The sequence below is a fragment of the Buceros rhinoceros genome, unplaced genomic scaffold, assembly GCF_000710305.1.
Source record: "Buceros rhinoceros silvestris isolate BGI_N320 unplaced genomic scaffold, ASM71030v1 scaffold32625, whole genome shotgun sequence".
Lineage (NCBI taxonomy): Eukaryota > Metazoa > Chordata > Aves > Bucerotiformes > Bucerotidae > Buceros > Buceros rhinoceros.
In genome coordinates this window covers 4,313-17,317 of record NW_010412831.1, presented here as the reverse complement: position 1 = coordinate 17,317, position 13,005 = coordinate 4,313, and the positions used below count along the sequence as shown (strand labels likewise).

At 49.9% G+C, this 13,005-nt stretch overlaps 1 protein-coding gene across 1 annotated transcript; it reads left to right on the top strand.

Moving 5' to 3' along the window:
• The first annotated feature begins 386 nt into the window (after positions 1-386).
• Positions 387-12,567, top strand: TIMM44 (translocase of inner mitochondrial membrane 44 homolog (yeast)). Its single transcript, XM_010136541.1, has 12 exons — positions 387-488; positions 952-1,122; positions 1,373-1,453; positions 1,978-2,127; positions 4,122-4,261; positions 4,723-4,808; positions 6,556-6,648; positions 6,981-7,105; positions 8,446-8,496; positions 10,060-10,149; positions 10,565-10,675; positions 12,441-12,567. Exons 1-12 carry the CDS (start codon positions 456-458, stop codon positions 12,558-12,560), a joined length of 1,251 nt encoding a protein of 416 aa, XP_010134843.1. The 5' UTR covers positions 387-455; the 3' UTR covers positions 12,561-12,567.
• Positions 12,568-13,005: the final 438 nt, after the last annotated feature.

The window sequence follows — 13,005 nt, the reverse complement described above, 5'->3', positions numbered from 1 at the left end:
GGGCTGCCAGGCCGGTGGTGAGGGCTCCTGGGCCCGGGGGAAGCTCCTCGCCCCGCTCCGGTGCCGCTGCCTGCGCTGCCCTCGACCTCAGCGAGGGGCAGCCCAGGCCAGTTTGGCCCAGTTCGCTCTGGTAGCTCCCCGAGGGTCTCCACTGCGCTGAGCTGCTCCCCCGGTGGCCTCTTGCAGGGTTTAAATGGCAGCAGGCGTTTTCCCCTCTGTCGAGCAGGTGTTTGGGGGTGTGTGATGTTTCTTGGCAGCACTTTGGGTGTGTTCCCAGACGAGCAGTGAATATTGTCTGTTTGCTGGGTTTTTTCCTTTCTTCCCTGCCCCTGAGAGTCCTGTCGCCTGCCGTTGTGCCTGAACTTCTGTTTTCCGTGCAGAAATGTCTCCTCAGTGGCTTATGGCTTATATCGAGAAGATACCCAGGTCCCGCGGTCCACAGGGGCACAGTGTACATGCTGGGCAGGCCTGCTTTAGAGACCCATCAGGTTGGTTCACCGCTGCGTTTTTTTATTCTGGGCTGAAAATGCTTTCCTGTTAGAGCACTGATCTGCTGGAAGGGGGTATGTTTCCGAGAAGCACCAGTTCTAGGTTGAAAGTTTCCATTTGTAAGATACACCTCATGACCTCGAGGAATTGTGTGGTAGCTGAGTTCACTGGTAACTTCATCTCCCACATTGTCCACCCTGAACTGGCCTCTGGTGTTAAACTCCCTCTGGAGAAGCACCTTTTTAAATGGCTCTGTAGATGGACATCACGGGGCGTTAGAAGTGTGTTGGTCATCTGGCTGTTTCCAGGGTAAGCTGCTGCTTTTCCACAGTAGCTCTGTGTTTTCCACAACTTTTAATACGATAGAAGTAACCCAGGGCTTGGCTTCAGTCGATCTACCTCTTGGCTTTGCTTTAAATTAATGTCTCTTTGGATTCTGCAACATGTGTTGATTTTTTTTAGTCTAGATGCTACGCTTCTGGAGGAAGAAAAGGTTTTATATCAGGTTTTGTGGAGAACATCAAACAGGAATTAGCGAAAAACAAGGAGATGAAAGAAAGTATTAAAAAATTCCGCGACGAAGCTAAAAAGCTGGAAGAATCTGACGCGCTTCGAGAAGCGAGGAGGAAATATGTGAGTCTTCCTCATAATAACGAGCAGATAAAGTATCGAGACACTAATTTTAACGTTGGCAGTATTTAAATGGTTCTTTTGCCTTCTTTGAAGAACTTGCAGAAACAAAATGCTGATGCTGGGTCCTTGGGTGGTAACCAGCTCCCTCACACGCAGCTCAGTCACAGCCGTAACGGGGTGTGCTGGCTCCTGTGCTGTTTGGGGCATTTTCTGTCCTCGTAGTTACATGCAGCACGGTTTTTTTCCACAGAAAACCATTGAGTCCGAAACAGTGAAGACCTCAGAAGTGATTAAAAAGAAGCTTGAAGAAATAACCGGCACAGTTAAAGAGGTAAAACGCAGCCGTGGAAGAGCCTGAGGTTATGTGCATCCGAACAGTCTCTGTCTGCTGCAAGGCAGTTGCTTTTCCAAAGGCCAGCACTATTGCGAGTCTTTGAGGCCAGAGTCTTTAACAAAATCGCAGCAGTATGTATTTCTTACTCAGATATTTGTAATATTTCTTACTCGGTTGGTGTGCAGTCAGAGGACGGGCCCTGTCCATGATTCCACTCGGGTTCCAAGGCTGGTGGTGGTCCGTGTGGTTTTGTGTTGCCTACGAAAAAGCTTCTGGGTGGTTCTTTGGCTGGAGGGTGGTTAGAGCAGCTCTGAGGGGTCGTTTAGGAGGTGGGATGCTCTTCACATTGATGCTTTGTGCTCCTCGTGCTTCTCTCTGCGTGTTAGACACGCAGCAGCGGTGGCTGCGGGTGCTGTGAGCAGGAGTGCTGTGGGGTAGCTGCAGGGCTGTGAGCGATCCCGTAGCTCACAGTAACTTTTCACTTTAAATGACGTTTTCTTTCCTGTTTTGCTTTGTTGCAGAGTTTGGATGAAGTAAGTAAGAGTGATATTGGCCGAAAGATAAAGGAAGGTGTGGAAGAAGCTGCCAAAACAGCAAAGCAGTCTGCAGAGTCGGTGACAAAAGGAGGAGAGAAGCTGGGCAAGACAGCGGCCTTCAAAGCTATTTCTCAGGTACAAAAGTCCTGCCCCTCTGTAGCACCCAGCGCTGGGGACTTCATTAACGTGGAAGCTATGTGCGAGTTTGTGTGAAACTAAATGCAAAACTCTTTTAACAAGACCCTGCGAGCCCTGGGAATAAGCTGATAAATTGCGGGAATGTCTTTTCAGGTCTAGCGTTCACTCCGCAACCCTTGAGTCTTGAGTAGCTGCTGCCAAAATGTGTTAACTGTGGAAAAATTGGTTTCTGTGCTTGTGGAGCAGGGCAGCAAATGGGAGGGGAGGTGCCAGGCTGGGCATCAGCCGGGACAGTGTCTGCTCTCTGCGTTTCTAACACAACATCGTCTGCAAAAGCTTGCTCCTGCCTGCAGCTGCAGATCACATTGGGCACCAAATTTTTTCTGTAATGAAACCCGTTTCCTTCCTCCAGCCGCCGCCTCCTCTAAGAGCTGTTCGTCCCTTCCACCACGGGGGCTGCTAGGCCAGGCCTTACAAGCAGGCTGTGATTTTATAGGACCTTCCAGTAAATTTTTTGAGGCTTAAAGATTTGTTTTCCCTGCAAACAGAAAAACCTTTTGATTCCTTGTGAGGTTTAACCAATTTCTTGTCCGGTTTAACTGATTCATGGACCTTTTACAGGCTGTGAATGCTTCTCGTAGCTTTGCTGTACTTCCTGCTGCGTGTGTAGAACATTCAGTCCACTGCTTCGGCAAACCAAACACCTGATCTTAGAAATCGAAGCAGTTGTCTCGTTTTGAGCTCTCCATTGCTTCAGTATTTAGGAGCTATTTTATTTGCAAAGTCTGGAGCTAGGTGATATTCCTGGGGGCTTGTGTCTCATTCTCTTCTCTGCCAGGCCCCTCAGATGGTCTTTTTTAGTCAATACGAACAGACTGAGCTTTGGAGCTTTTTATTTGCTTATCCTGGATGTTTAAAGTTGCTGAAGTTCCAGTTTCTGCTCCATGTCAGGTCTCTGGCAGCTGCTCCGTGGAGTCCCCGAGCTCTTCAGGGAGGAGTCACCCTGACTTCCCGGAGCTGGCAGAGCTGTGTTGGTGTGTGCTCCAGAAAATTCTTGTGGAAAATAAAGTTGAAAAACAATCAGCCCCCTAAAGCCACAGCTACGTAACTTAAATATTCTAAATAAAACAGATTGGGAGAGCTGCGTGGAGTGTGTCGAAAACATCCGGAGCTGTGTCAGGTGTAGTAGCAGAGTTGTTCCTGCCCCCGAGATCCTTCGTAGGTGCAGTCGTTAGAGCACTCCCAGAAGTTCATAGTGAAAGCGGAGCAGCCGCGGTGAAGGAGAAACGCTAGAAATGCCTTTTAGTCCCAATCCCTCCTGAAGTGTACGACAGGGTGGGATGCAGCTTCCTCTGCAGAGGCAGAGTCTGATCGGAGGCTGTAGCTCCTCACCGACAAGATGTCCATCAGTCCCGATTTATCAAGTCCCTGATGCAGCCTCAGCCAAGAGGGAGGTGTCTCCAGCTGCCATAGGCTGGGAACGGAAGCCTGTCAAATGCCTTTTAGTCCCAATCCCTCCTGAAGTGTACGACAGGGTGGGATGCAGCTTCCTCTGCAGAGGCAGAGTCTGATCGGAGGCTGTAGCTCCTCACCGACAAGATGTCCATCAGTCCCGATTTATCAAGTCCCTGATGCAGCCTCAGCCAAGAGGGAGGTGTCTCCAGCTGCCATAGGCTGGGAACGGAAGCCTGTCTTAAGCGGAAGGTCTTGGACCTCGTGTGTTTGTCAACAGACATCAGCAAAGAAGCATAAGGGGGGAGGTGTCCCGTGCTGCCATAGGCTGGTAACGGAAGCCTGTCTTAAGCGGAAGGTCTTGGACCTCGTGTGTTTGTCAACAGACATCAGCAAAGAAGCATTTGCTGACTACGGGAGAGGAAAATAACCTGTGGGCTCATCTTTTTTTTCTTTTTCTTTGATCCAAGTGATTTTCTGTTTCTGGGCAAAGGGGAGGGGAATGATACGTAAACCTCATAGGGATATTTTCCTTTCAGGGAGTAGAAACTGTTAAGAAGGAGATAGATGAAAGTGTTTTGGGGCAGACTGGTCCTTACAAACGCCCGGAGCGACTGCGAAAAAGAACAGAATTCTCAGGCGAGAGGATTAAAGAGGAGCGAATATTTGAAGCTAATGAGTACGTACAGAATATCATTTAGGGTGACTATTTCTGTGTATAATTTGATTAAAACTTAACCACAGGCAGGGGATGGCTAAAAGCTGAGTGCCGTGGGGTGAGGGGTGACCTAGCAGAGCAGCTGGGGCTGAGAGCAAATTTTCAGCCCAAGCTGATGATACTGAATTTTCCCATAGTGAAACTGAGCACCTCAGTTTATAAACTGGGTCCATAGTGCTCTGACAATTTGACTTGCGCTTGTGTTATTTTTTTCTCAGTTCTAATATCCAGCAATTGAGTTATGTTTGGCAGGACTCAGTCCTCCTTCGCTTTCTCTGCTGCCTTGCTCTGCTGTTGCATATCGTTTCCGTGGTGTATCCGCCTGAGGACACCGCGGGTGGGACCCGTCAGGGCATCCTCTGCGTGCTCGCTTGGTTGTAAGTCACTTGTTCACGCGTTCCCATGTCTGCTGCGCTTTCCAGGGAGGCCATGGGGGTGGTGCTGCACAAAGACTCCAAGTGGTATCAGCAGTGGAAAGACTTCAAGGATAACAACGTGGTCTTCAATCGTAAGTACTCCAAAGACCAGGGAGTGGCGCGTTGTTTCCCCTGTTCTCCTTCTCGCTGTGCTGGATCTGAGGCCATCTGTGCAACTAGTCTTGACATAATGCAATCACAGCCCCGGTTTTTGTTGTTGCTGTTGCTTTGAGGTGCCATGAAGGGGGGGAAGGTGTAGTTGACAGCGTTGCTGCTTTTCCAAGCTGCTCCATCTGTGTTCGGTCCCTTCCCCCTATCAGGCATTGGTTCTGATCACTCCCTGCTCCCCATGGGCACCACAACCTGCTTTCTCCAGGCTTAAAGAGACCTGAACTCTGTTCTTTTCTCTATTTTTTTTCTAGTCATATCCACTCTGGCTCTGGGAGGAGGCCAGGGCATGCATACCTGTCCCCAGGGAGAGGGCAGGCAGAGCTCTCCTTCCTGACCTCGCTCTTAGAACAAGGAAAAATCTTGCCATCAGTGAGCTGGTTTCTGTTGTCATCTGCTTAGAACCCTGGCACATGTGGGCTTTGCCTTCTTTTGGGTTTATTGCAAAACCTAAAAATCCTGAGTATCTGTGCTGACACTTATCCAGACATGTAACATTTCTGAAAGGCACAAAGAAACTTGAGACCAAAATCCTGCAACAAATCAAAGTAATCGCTGCCAGGGACTTGTTATGGAAAAAAAGACACGGTAAAGGTGCAGCACAGAATTGATGTTGGGTTGTGTTTCCTCCCAATATCTTTTAAAGCGAAGCTCCTTGGGAGGTGTCCAGGGATGGGCTTTTACAGCCCATTTGTTAGAGGGATGCTTATAGCTCCTGAAACTCCCCACATGTTGCGTCCTCCACCCCTGGGCTGTCTGACCGGCTCGGTGCATTCTCTGGGTTTATTCTTATTTCCAGGACCGTGTTTTGCATTTCAGGCAGCGCCGGGGCTGCACCAGCCTCGACAGAGTGTGCTCTCCCTGCACGGGCTGCCTGTACCGAGAACACCCTGCGGTTTTGGGAAGGAGCATAAGCTTCAGGGCAGGATTCCAGTTATTAATTAACGTGGTGGGAAGAAGCTTTCCTGCAGGGCCCATTATCCTGCAACTAGCTTTGCAGTTCTGGTCCATCTGATGGTGTCCAGAGACAGATAAAGGGTTGGTTGAGTCCTTTGTTTGTTGCCCCAATCCCTGCTTGCTTAAATGTGTTGATTTTTTTTTTTCCCTTTTTGCTTCACTCCGTGCCCTTCTTTCTGCCTTCGAGGAACTTTGCAGTTCTCCTTTCCCACCAGTGAGTTCTGTAGTTCTGTGATGCGCCTGAGAAGCTGAGAAATAGATAGAGCTGCTTAAAACCTGCATCCTTGCTGATTCCTTGCTGCTTAGTAGAAATGGGCAAGGTTTAAGGTCTGTTCTTGATCCCCCCCTCCCCAGCTAAACTTTCTGGTGTTGGTTTCACATTGTGCTACCCCTTGTAGCAGAGTGGATCAAGGGGTGTGAACAGTCTGGTACTGTCTGAGCAAGTCTGGTGTGTTTTCTACCTGAAAAGCTGCAGGGAGGCTCCAGAGCTTCTGACAGCTGAAGGCAGAGACGCCTCATTCTCCCGGTGATGGTTATTGATGGTTAAGAGCATTGCAGGAAGGTGGGGGAAAAGTAACTGTTGAAATTGAAACTTGTTAATCAGCACAGAGATTTAGAAGAGCAGTGGCAGGTTTGATCTGCAGCCCACTGCCTGTTTCCTCCTTCAGGAGTGTTGTGGAAGGACACTGCTGCTCACGTCTCCTCTCCTTTCAGGGTTCTTTGAAATGAAAATGAAGTACGATGAAAGCGATAATGCGTTCATCCGCGCTTCCAGGGCTGTCACCGACAAAGTCACCGACTTAATAGGTAACGTTCCACCCTTGCCGTGAGAGTGCACCTCTGCCTCTGAGCCCTGTGCCCAGCGACGGGTGGTGCTGGGGGCTGGTACCAGCTCTGGGACAGGTCATGGGGCTCTGTTGAGTTTTGTCTGGTTCCTTATCCAGTGTCCTGCGGTGTAGCAGCCCGCTACAGTGCGATCCACATGTGTGGGGGATAAATCCCCAGCCTAACCTAAAGCCTGCAGGTGTTCCCGGGTGACTCTCCCCTCTGGTGTATATACCCCAAGGTTTTTGTTGGTTTTTTTTTTTTTTTCTGGTGTCGGTTGTCACGTCACCGGGCTCACTGCCTTGTTTTATTAGGTGGATTGTTCTCGAAGACTGAAATGTCTGAAGTTTTGACAGAGATACTCAAAGTGGACCCGTCCTTTGACAAAGATCGGTTTCTAAAGCAGTGTGAGCGTGATATAATCCCCAATGTCCTGGAGGTGAGCTGGGGGTAGAGCGTGATGTGTTCTATTTTGATCTGTTACTAGAACGTGGAAGATTTTTCTTTAGTTTTCTGACGCTAAAACGAAAAGCCAGGTCAGAGTTTGCTTCTCAGGCATCCAGCTTTGTGCAGAGCATGAGGTAACCTTGGGGAGAGGAAGTTGGATCCCACGTACCAGTTCAGTTTAAAACTGTATTTCATCATTTACTAGACCAGCCAATATTTTTTCTGGCCTCAGAAACAACTAAACATCTTCTCCCATGAGAAATGATGTGAGTGTCAGAGGGGTCAAACTGGAGTAGGTGAATGAACAGTGCTGGGAAAATGATGATATCAAATATTGATAAGGGAAAGAATGGACTGTGTGCTGCTGGGTTCTGAGCGATCTGTAGCTGCTTGGGAAGAAGCCCAGGTCGTGACAAATGGTTCAGTGAAAATATTTCTGGCAGTAGTTGAGGAAGTATGTGGGACTTAATATTAAGTGTAAAACCACTCAGAGGAAGCTGCTGATGAGGGACGTGACCTCAAGTGTCCTCTCGCTCTAACAGTATGTCAGAAAAGACAGAGTGAAAGTGCTGCAGAAATTGTTTTGAGATTTATATGAGCCTGGAAAAATGGAGGCTTGAAGAGAGAACCATATGCCAAGAGGGAGCAGGGTGTTATTTTCTCATCCCACAGAGCAGTGCAGCAAGTGACCGTATCTCAAATTGAGACACACTAATACACGTGGAGAACTATGACAGTACTCCCAGTCATGAGCTGGCATTATAGGATGGATAAAGAATAAGCTGATGCTGACGTATACAAACAGCCAGGCTGATGCCTCGCTGGGTTTTGTGGCTGCTGTTGTGTGACTGACTCGTGTGTCAGCTCCATGATGATGTGACAGTGGACTGAGACCGACGTGTCGTGGTGAATCTGCTTGCCCTGCCGGTGCCGGGTCACTAAAGCAAGCTGCAAAAAACCAGGCTCTTGATTCTCGGAGAATGGTTTTCAATGAATTTTACTGGATTTCTGCTCCCCCTGCCGGTGCCGGGTCACTAAAGCAAGCTGCAAAAAACCAGGCTCTTGATTCTCGGAGAATGGTTTTCAATGAATTTTACTGGATTTCTGAATTTTAATGAATTAAGATCGCTTTTATCTTAATTATCAAAAGGTTTATGTACATCTGACTCAGGACCCATGTGTTTGTAGAAGTCCTTACTGCTGTTCAGCTCCTTCAGAGTTTCCCAAGATAGAGGATTTAAAGTAGTTTGCCACCAAAAATGCTGATAATTTCAACTCTGAAATAGGACATGGTTTAAAATGTTTATATTTGGTTTGATTTTCCTCTCTTAGGCGATGATGTCTGGAGAGCTCGACATCCTCAAAGACTGGTGCTATGAAGCGGTAGGTGGAGCTACTAGAAATGGCTGAGAAGGTTCCGATGCTGCCTTGGAAGGTGTATTGTGCCGCCGTCGCTCCGGCTGCCCAGCTGCTCCCCCGTGTAACACCCTGCGTTCACACCATAAAACACCAGCACAGTCACGTGTGTGCTGGACCTCTGGGTGTGAGAGAAGAGCTTTAGAGACACCAGTTTACAGCTGAGCTCAAACTGGTCTAACTGGCTGTGGTTCTGCACTGCCCTGCTGGGTTTGGATGGGCTTTAGTAGAGCCTGTAGCCCCGATACGGGGTGAGAAGGTGCAGAGCTGACCCAAAACGGTGATGCTTTGCTGCTTAGAGTCGCATTGTCCCTGGAGCTCCTCCCCAGAGGTTGTTCTGAAGTTGCAGCATAGACGATCCGCAGCCTGGACAATCTCACTGCGGAAAACGGAATTCTAACAGAGATGGGTGTTTGTTCTGGTCTTCACTCTGGCGTAGGCAGCGCAGGGCCAGAGTTCTGTTTCTGAAGAATTTAATTGTCTAAAGTGACTGTTCTTAGTGATCCCCACCTGCAGAGGGCTGGAAGAGACCACGGGTGGTGGTTAATTTTTTGTGATTAATAAAATTCTTATTGGTTCAAGCAACCTTTGAACTGACACCGTGGAATCCCTCTCAGATCTCTTGAGGGAAGTAGGTTCGCTGCAGTTTATAAGACAAAAAGCAAACCCCTCTACGGTAGCTGGAGTTATTAATTAAGCTCGTAAGTCGAGAATCATCTAAAATAAGCCAGTGAGAAATGAGTCCCGGCAATGTGAATCCAGGAGATCAAGGCTCTTGAACAGAACCATACTCCAGGTGTTAGGTGTGTGATACTGATCACCGAAGTGTCGGAATACAAACCAGTAAAGCAAAAACTTCTGTCAGTGGCAGGTAGATCAGCCGAGCTGGGGGTCGCTGCCAGCCCCCTGGCTTGGGTGTAGTTGGTGGCTCCTGGCGCTGACAGCTGTGGTCAGAATCCCTGCTCCCAACTCCAGCTCCCCGCTAGGGACTCTGCCAGTAATTTCGGTGGGATGGTGGTGGTTGGAAGCTGGGTGGTGGGTGAGGTGGGCAGGGAGAACACGGCGATAATGCTGAAGGGAGCAGAAATCCTCTATCCCCAGTAACAGCTCTCAGAGCGTAAATAATGGAGCATATGTGCATGTGCCTGAAAGGAGCCAGGAAAGGCTGGTCTGGCTCCAGGGTCTGCCTGGGTACTGGGAAAAGAGCTGCGCTCCCAGACGGCTGCTCCTTGTGCTGTCAGATCCGAATCGCAAGAGCCTTGGCTCAGCTGCACGCGTGTACGTGCTCTGCTGTGAAAGATGCAGCTCCTGTTCTGGCCAGGGCAGGTGGGGTTTTTAGTGAGAAGAATTCGGTTATGTGAAGCCCAGAGCATCTGATGTGGCTGTTTGCAAGACGTACAAGTTCAGCCTATTTGTGAAAACTCAACTTTTTATTCTTATTTTTTGGTGGTTCTCTCTAAGCAGAAAATTCAAACAGAATGTAAACAGAACAAATTCAAACATATAACAAAAATTTACTGCTTTATTTAGACTTACAGTCAACTGGCTCACCCAATCCAGCAAGCCAAAGCCATGGGTCTGCAGTTCCACTCCAGGATTCTCGACATTGACAACATTGACGTGAGTGTCCTTAACGTGTCTTGCCTTGGGGGGTGCGTTAGGAACCCCTGCCCTCAGCAGGGTGTTCGTGGCTCTGACTGCTGGGGTTTTGCCTCTGGCTGCTCCGGCGTTTGCCATTTCTGCTGACAGAGGAACAGAGCACCGCTGCTGCGAGGGGGCTTGGGAAAACCATGAAACGTTTCAGAACAGCTTAGGGAAAGCTTTTAAATACAGGCAAAGTTTTTGGGGAAAACGCCGTGCAATAAGGTCTGCAGCGTCCGTATGAAGGGAGCGGGTATAACCTGCTTAAAATAACTGGGTTCAGCTCGGGAGAAGATGGGATTGTGTCAAGCCATAGCAATTGGGTTAAAAACTGGATTTTTTACATTAGTCTGCAGAAATTGTCCATTTTTAATGGCATTTTCTTGCATTGCAGCTGGCAATGGGGAAGATGATGGAGCAGGGACCAGTGTTAATCATCACGTTCCAGGCTCAGGTCGTGATGGTCATTAAGAACCAGAAAGGGGAGGTGGTGGAAGGTGATCCGGTAAGTGTTCGGTGTCCCTGGGTGCCCTGCCAGCCGTGCCGGGTGTGAGGGATGCCCTGGGTGCACCTAGAGCAGAGAAAGGGAGGTTTTAAATTCTGAAGGAGGAGAAGAGCTGGAGCAGTGACCACGAGCTGTGCTTCCCTTCCAGCGGCTGCTGTGCCCGGCCTGCGCGCTCGCTGCCGCGGTCATTGCCTGTGAGCTCTGCTCCCTCGGCCCCCTCTGGGACAGGATGAACTGTCCTGCTGTCGATTAAAGCCCCATCACGCAGCTTCCACCTGGCCCTGTTCAGGTTTTTCTCCCTTTTCCTTTCATAAGGGCCCTGTAAGAACAGAGCACGAAGGTGTTTGCCAATGGGCTGGGAGCTGGAGTAAAGTCATTTGCGGGAGGTGGGGAAAATCGTGGTTTTGGCTGCTGCCTCCCTGCACTGGTACAAAATCTCTCCCAGTGCTGCAAGTTACTGGAACTCCCACGTCCAGCTGTGTTAAATGCTGGACCCGGGGCAGGCTTCTGCTGGGAACCTCTGGTGATTTGGGCATGTGGGTTGTACCACACCATGTTCGGCTTTTAACCCAGCGGGTCCAACTGTCTGTTCTCTGTGATGCCAGACCGAGCCTGTGGGACTCAGCCACGGACTGTGACCTGTTACTGGGTACAGCAGCTCCAGTAGCTCCAGTGTTGGGTCTGTGCAGTGTTTAAGTAGCTTAATGATACGTAATGGGGGGCGTTGGGTCGTGCCTGGAGCTGGCCGTTTCTAGCAGCCTTCCCTTAAAATTAATACTTGTAGTTAAGAAATATTGGCTTTTTGTAGCCCTTCTCTTTAGTCCAAGCTGTAAGTTTACAAAAAAAGGGACTAATTTTAATGACGGGGCCCATCTGGACTGATTTACTACCTGTCACGTCGGCTGCAGGGGAGGAACAGCTGATACAGTGATTTCTTGCATTAAATTACTGCACTCCTAGAAGATAGATATTGATGTGCTAATTATTGAGCAGGATATCAAAGTCTGTTTGCTGTCTGATTTCTTGGGAGCAGCAATAAATCAAGGAGATGCATTAAAATTCTCCATTGGAAACAAAACTTCGGCTTTAATCAAATGTCAGGAGCAAGCTGGCTGGTAACTGTGATTTGGTGTTAAGTGCTGAGCTGCTCCTGTGGAGCTGTGAACAAATGACGTTTGAGGGAAAAGGAGCCTCAACTTGTAAACTCTAAGTAGAAATCGTACTCTTGTAATTGCTGCCATATTTTACCTAGTCGCCACTGCTCAAGTTCCCGCTGCTGTGCTGCGAGCTCCACCCCAGCGAGGTGCGGGGAGACCAGGCGGGTTGGGGATCTCTCCGCAGCAGGAGACTCCACACCCTCTCTGGGCAGCCGGGGCCAGGGCTCCTCACCCTCACACCAAAGAACTTTCTCCTCCTGCTCAGGGGGAACTTCCCGGGTCCCAGGTGGTGCCCGTTGCCCCTTGTCCTGTCACTGGACACCACTGGGCAGAGCCTGGCCCCTCCTGCTGACCTCCCTTTAGCCACTGGTCACATCGAGGAGGTGCCCTCTCAGGCTGCTCTCCCCCAGACTGAGGAGTTTGTTCCTGGCCGTGGTGAGTTTCTAAGCACCATCTGGCCGATGCTGCTGGAGGTGCCCTTGTTCGGGACCTCCGGGCTTAGAACCAGGGAGCAGAATCACCAGAGCAGTCTCTGGAGGGTGTGGAGCTCTGAGCTGGGAGGTCCATGGCCATCACGCACGCTCTTAATGCCGGGGTTTCCCTTCCAGGACAAGGTGCTGCGGATGCTGTACGTGTGGGCGCTCTGCAGAGACCAGGACGAGCTCGACCCCTACGCTGCCTGGAGGTTGTTGGACATTTCCTCATCGAGCACCGAGCAGATTCTTTGAGAATTGCACCCAAGGGCTTCCCGTACCTCTCCTGAAGCGACACCATCTCTGAACTCACACCAGTCCTCTGCCTGGTGGACTGGGTGGGGAAAGAGGCCGGACTGGTTCCTTTGCAGAAGCACAGGCTGTTCGGGGCGCCCTCATTACACCAACCCCTGTAACGAACCGGACGAGTCTGACATCTCTGCCTTAGCTTTGCTGTGTAGTCTTGCCCTGTGAGGATGTGGGGTGGCTTCCAACGCCTGCAGGCTGAGACACCAGCAGCTGCTCCTTTGGCTGGCTCCTTTTGTCACTGTGCCTGAAGGAGGCTGGTTTGGGTTCTGCCTCTTTCCCAGTGCTTCCAGTGATGGACAGAGGTGGGTATCGGAGAGTGAGAGGTGACAGGTCTTGTTCCTGTCTGCCATCGTCCTCCAGTGGCCTCAGAGCATCCCTGAAAAGATCTTAG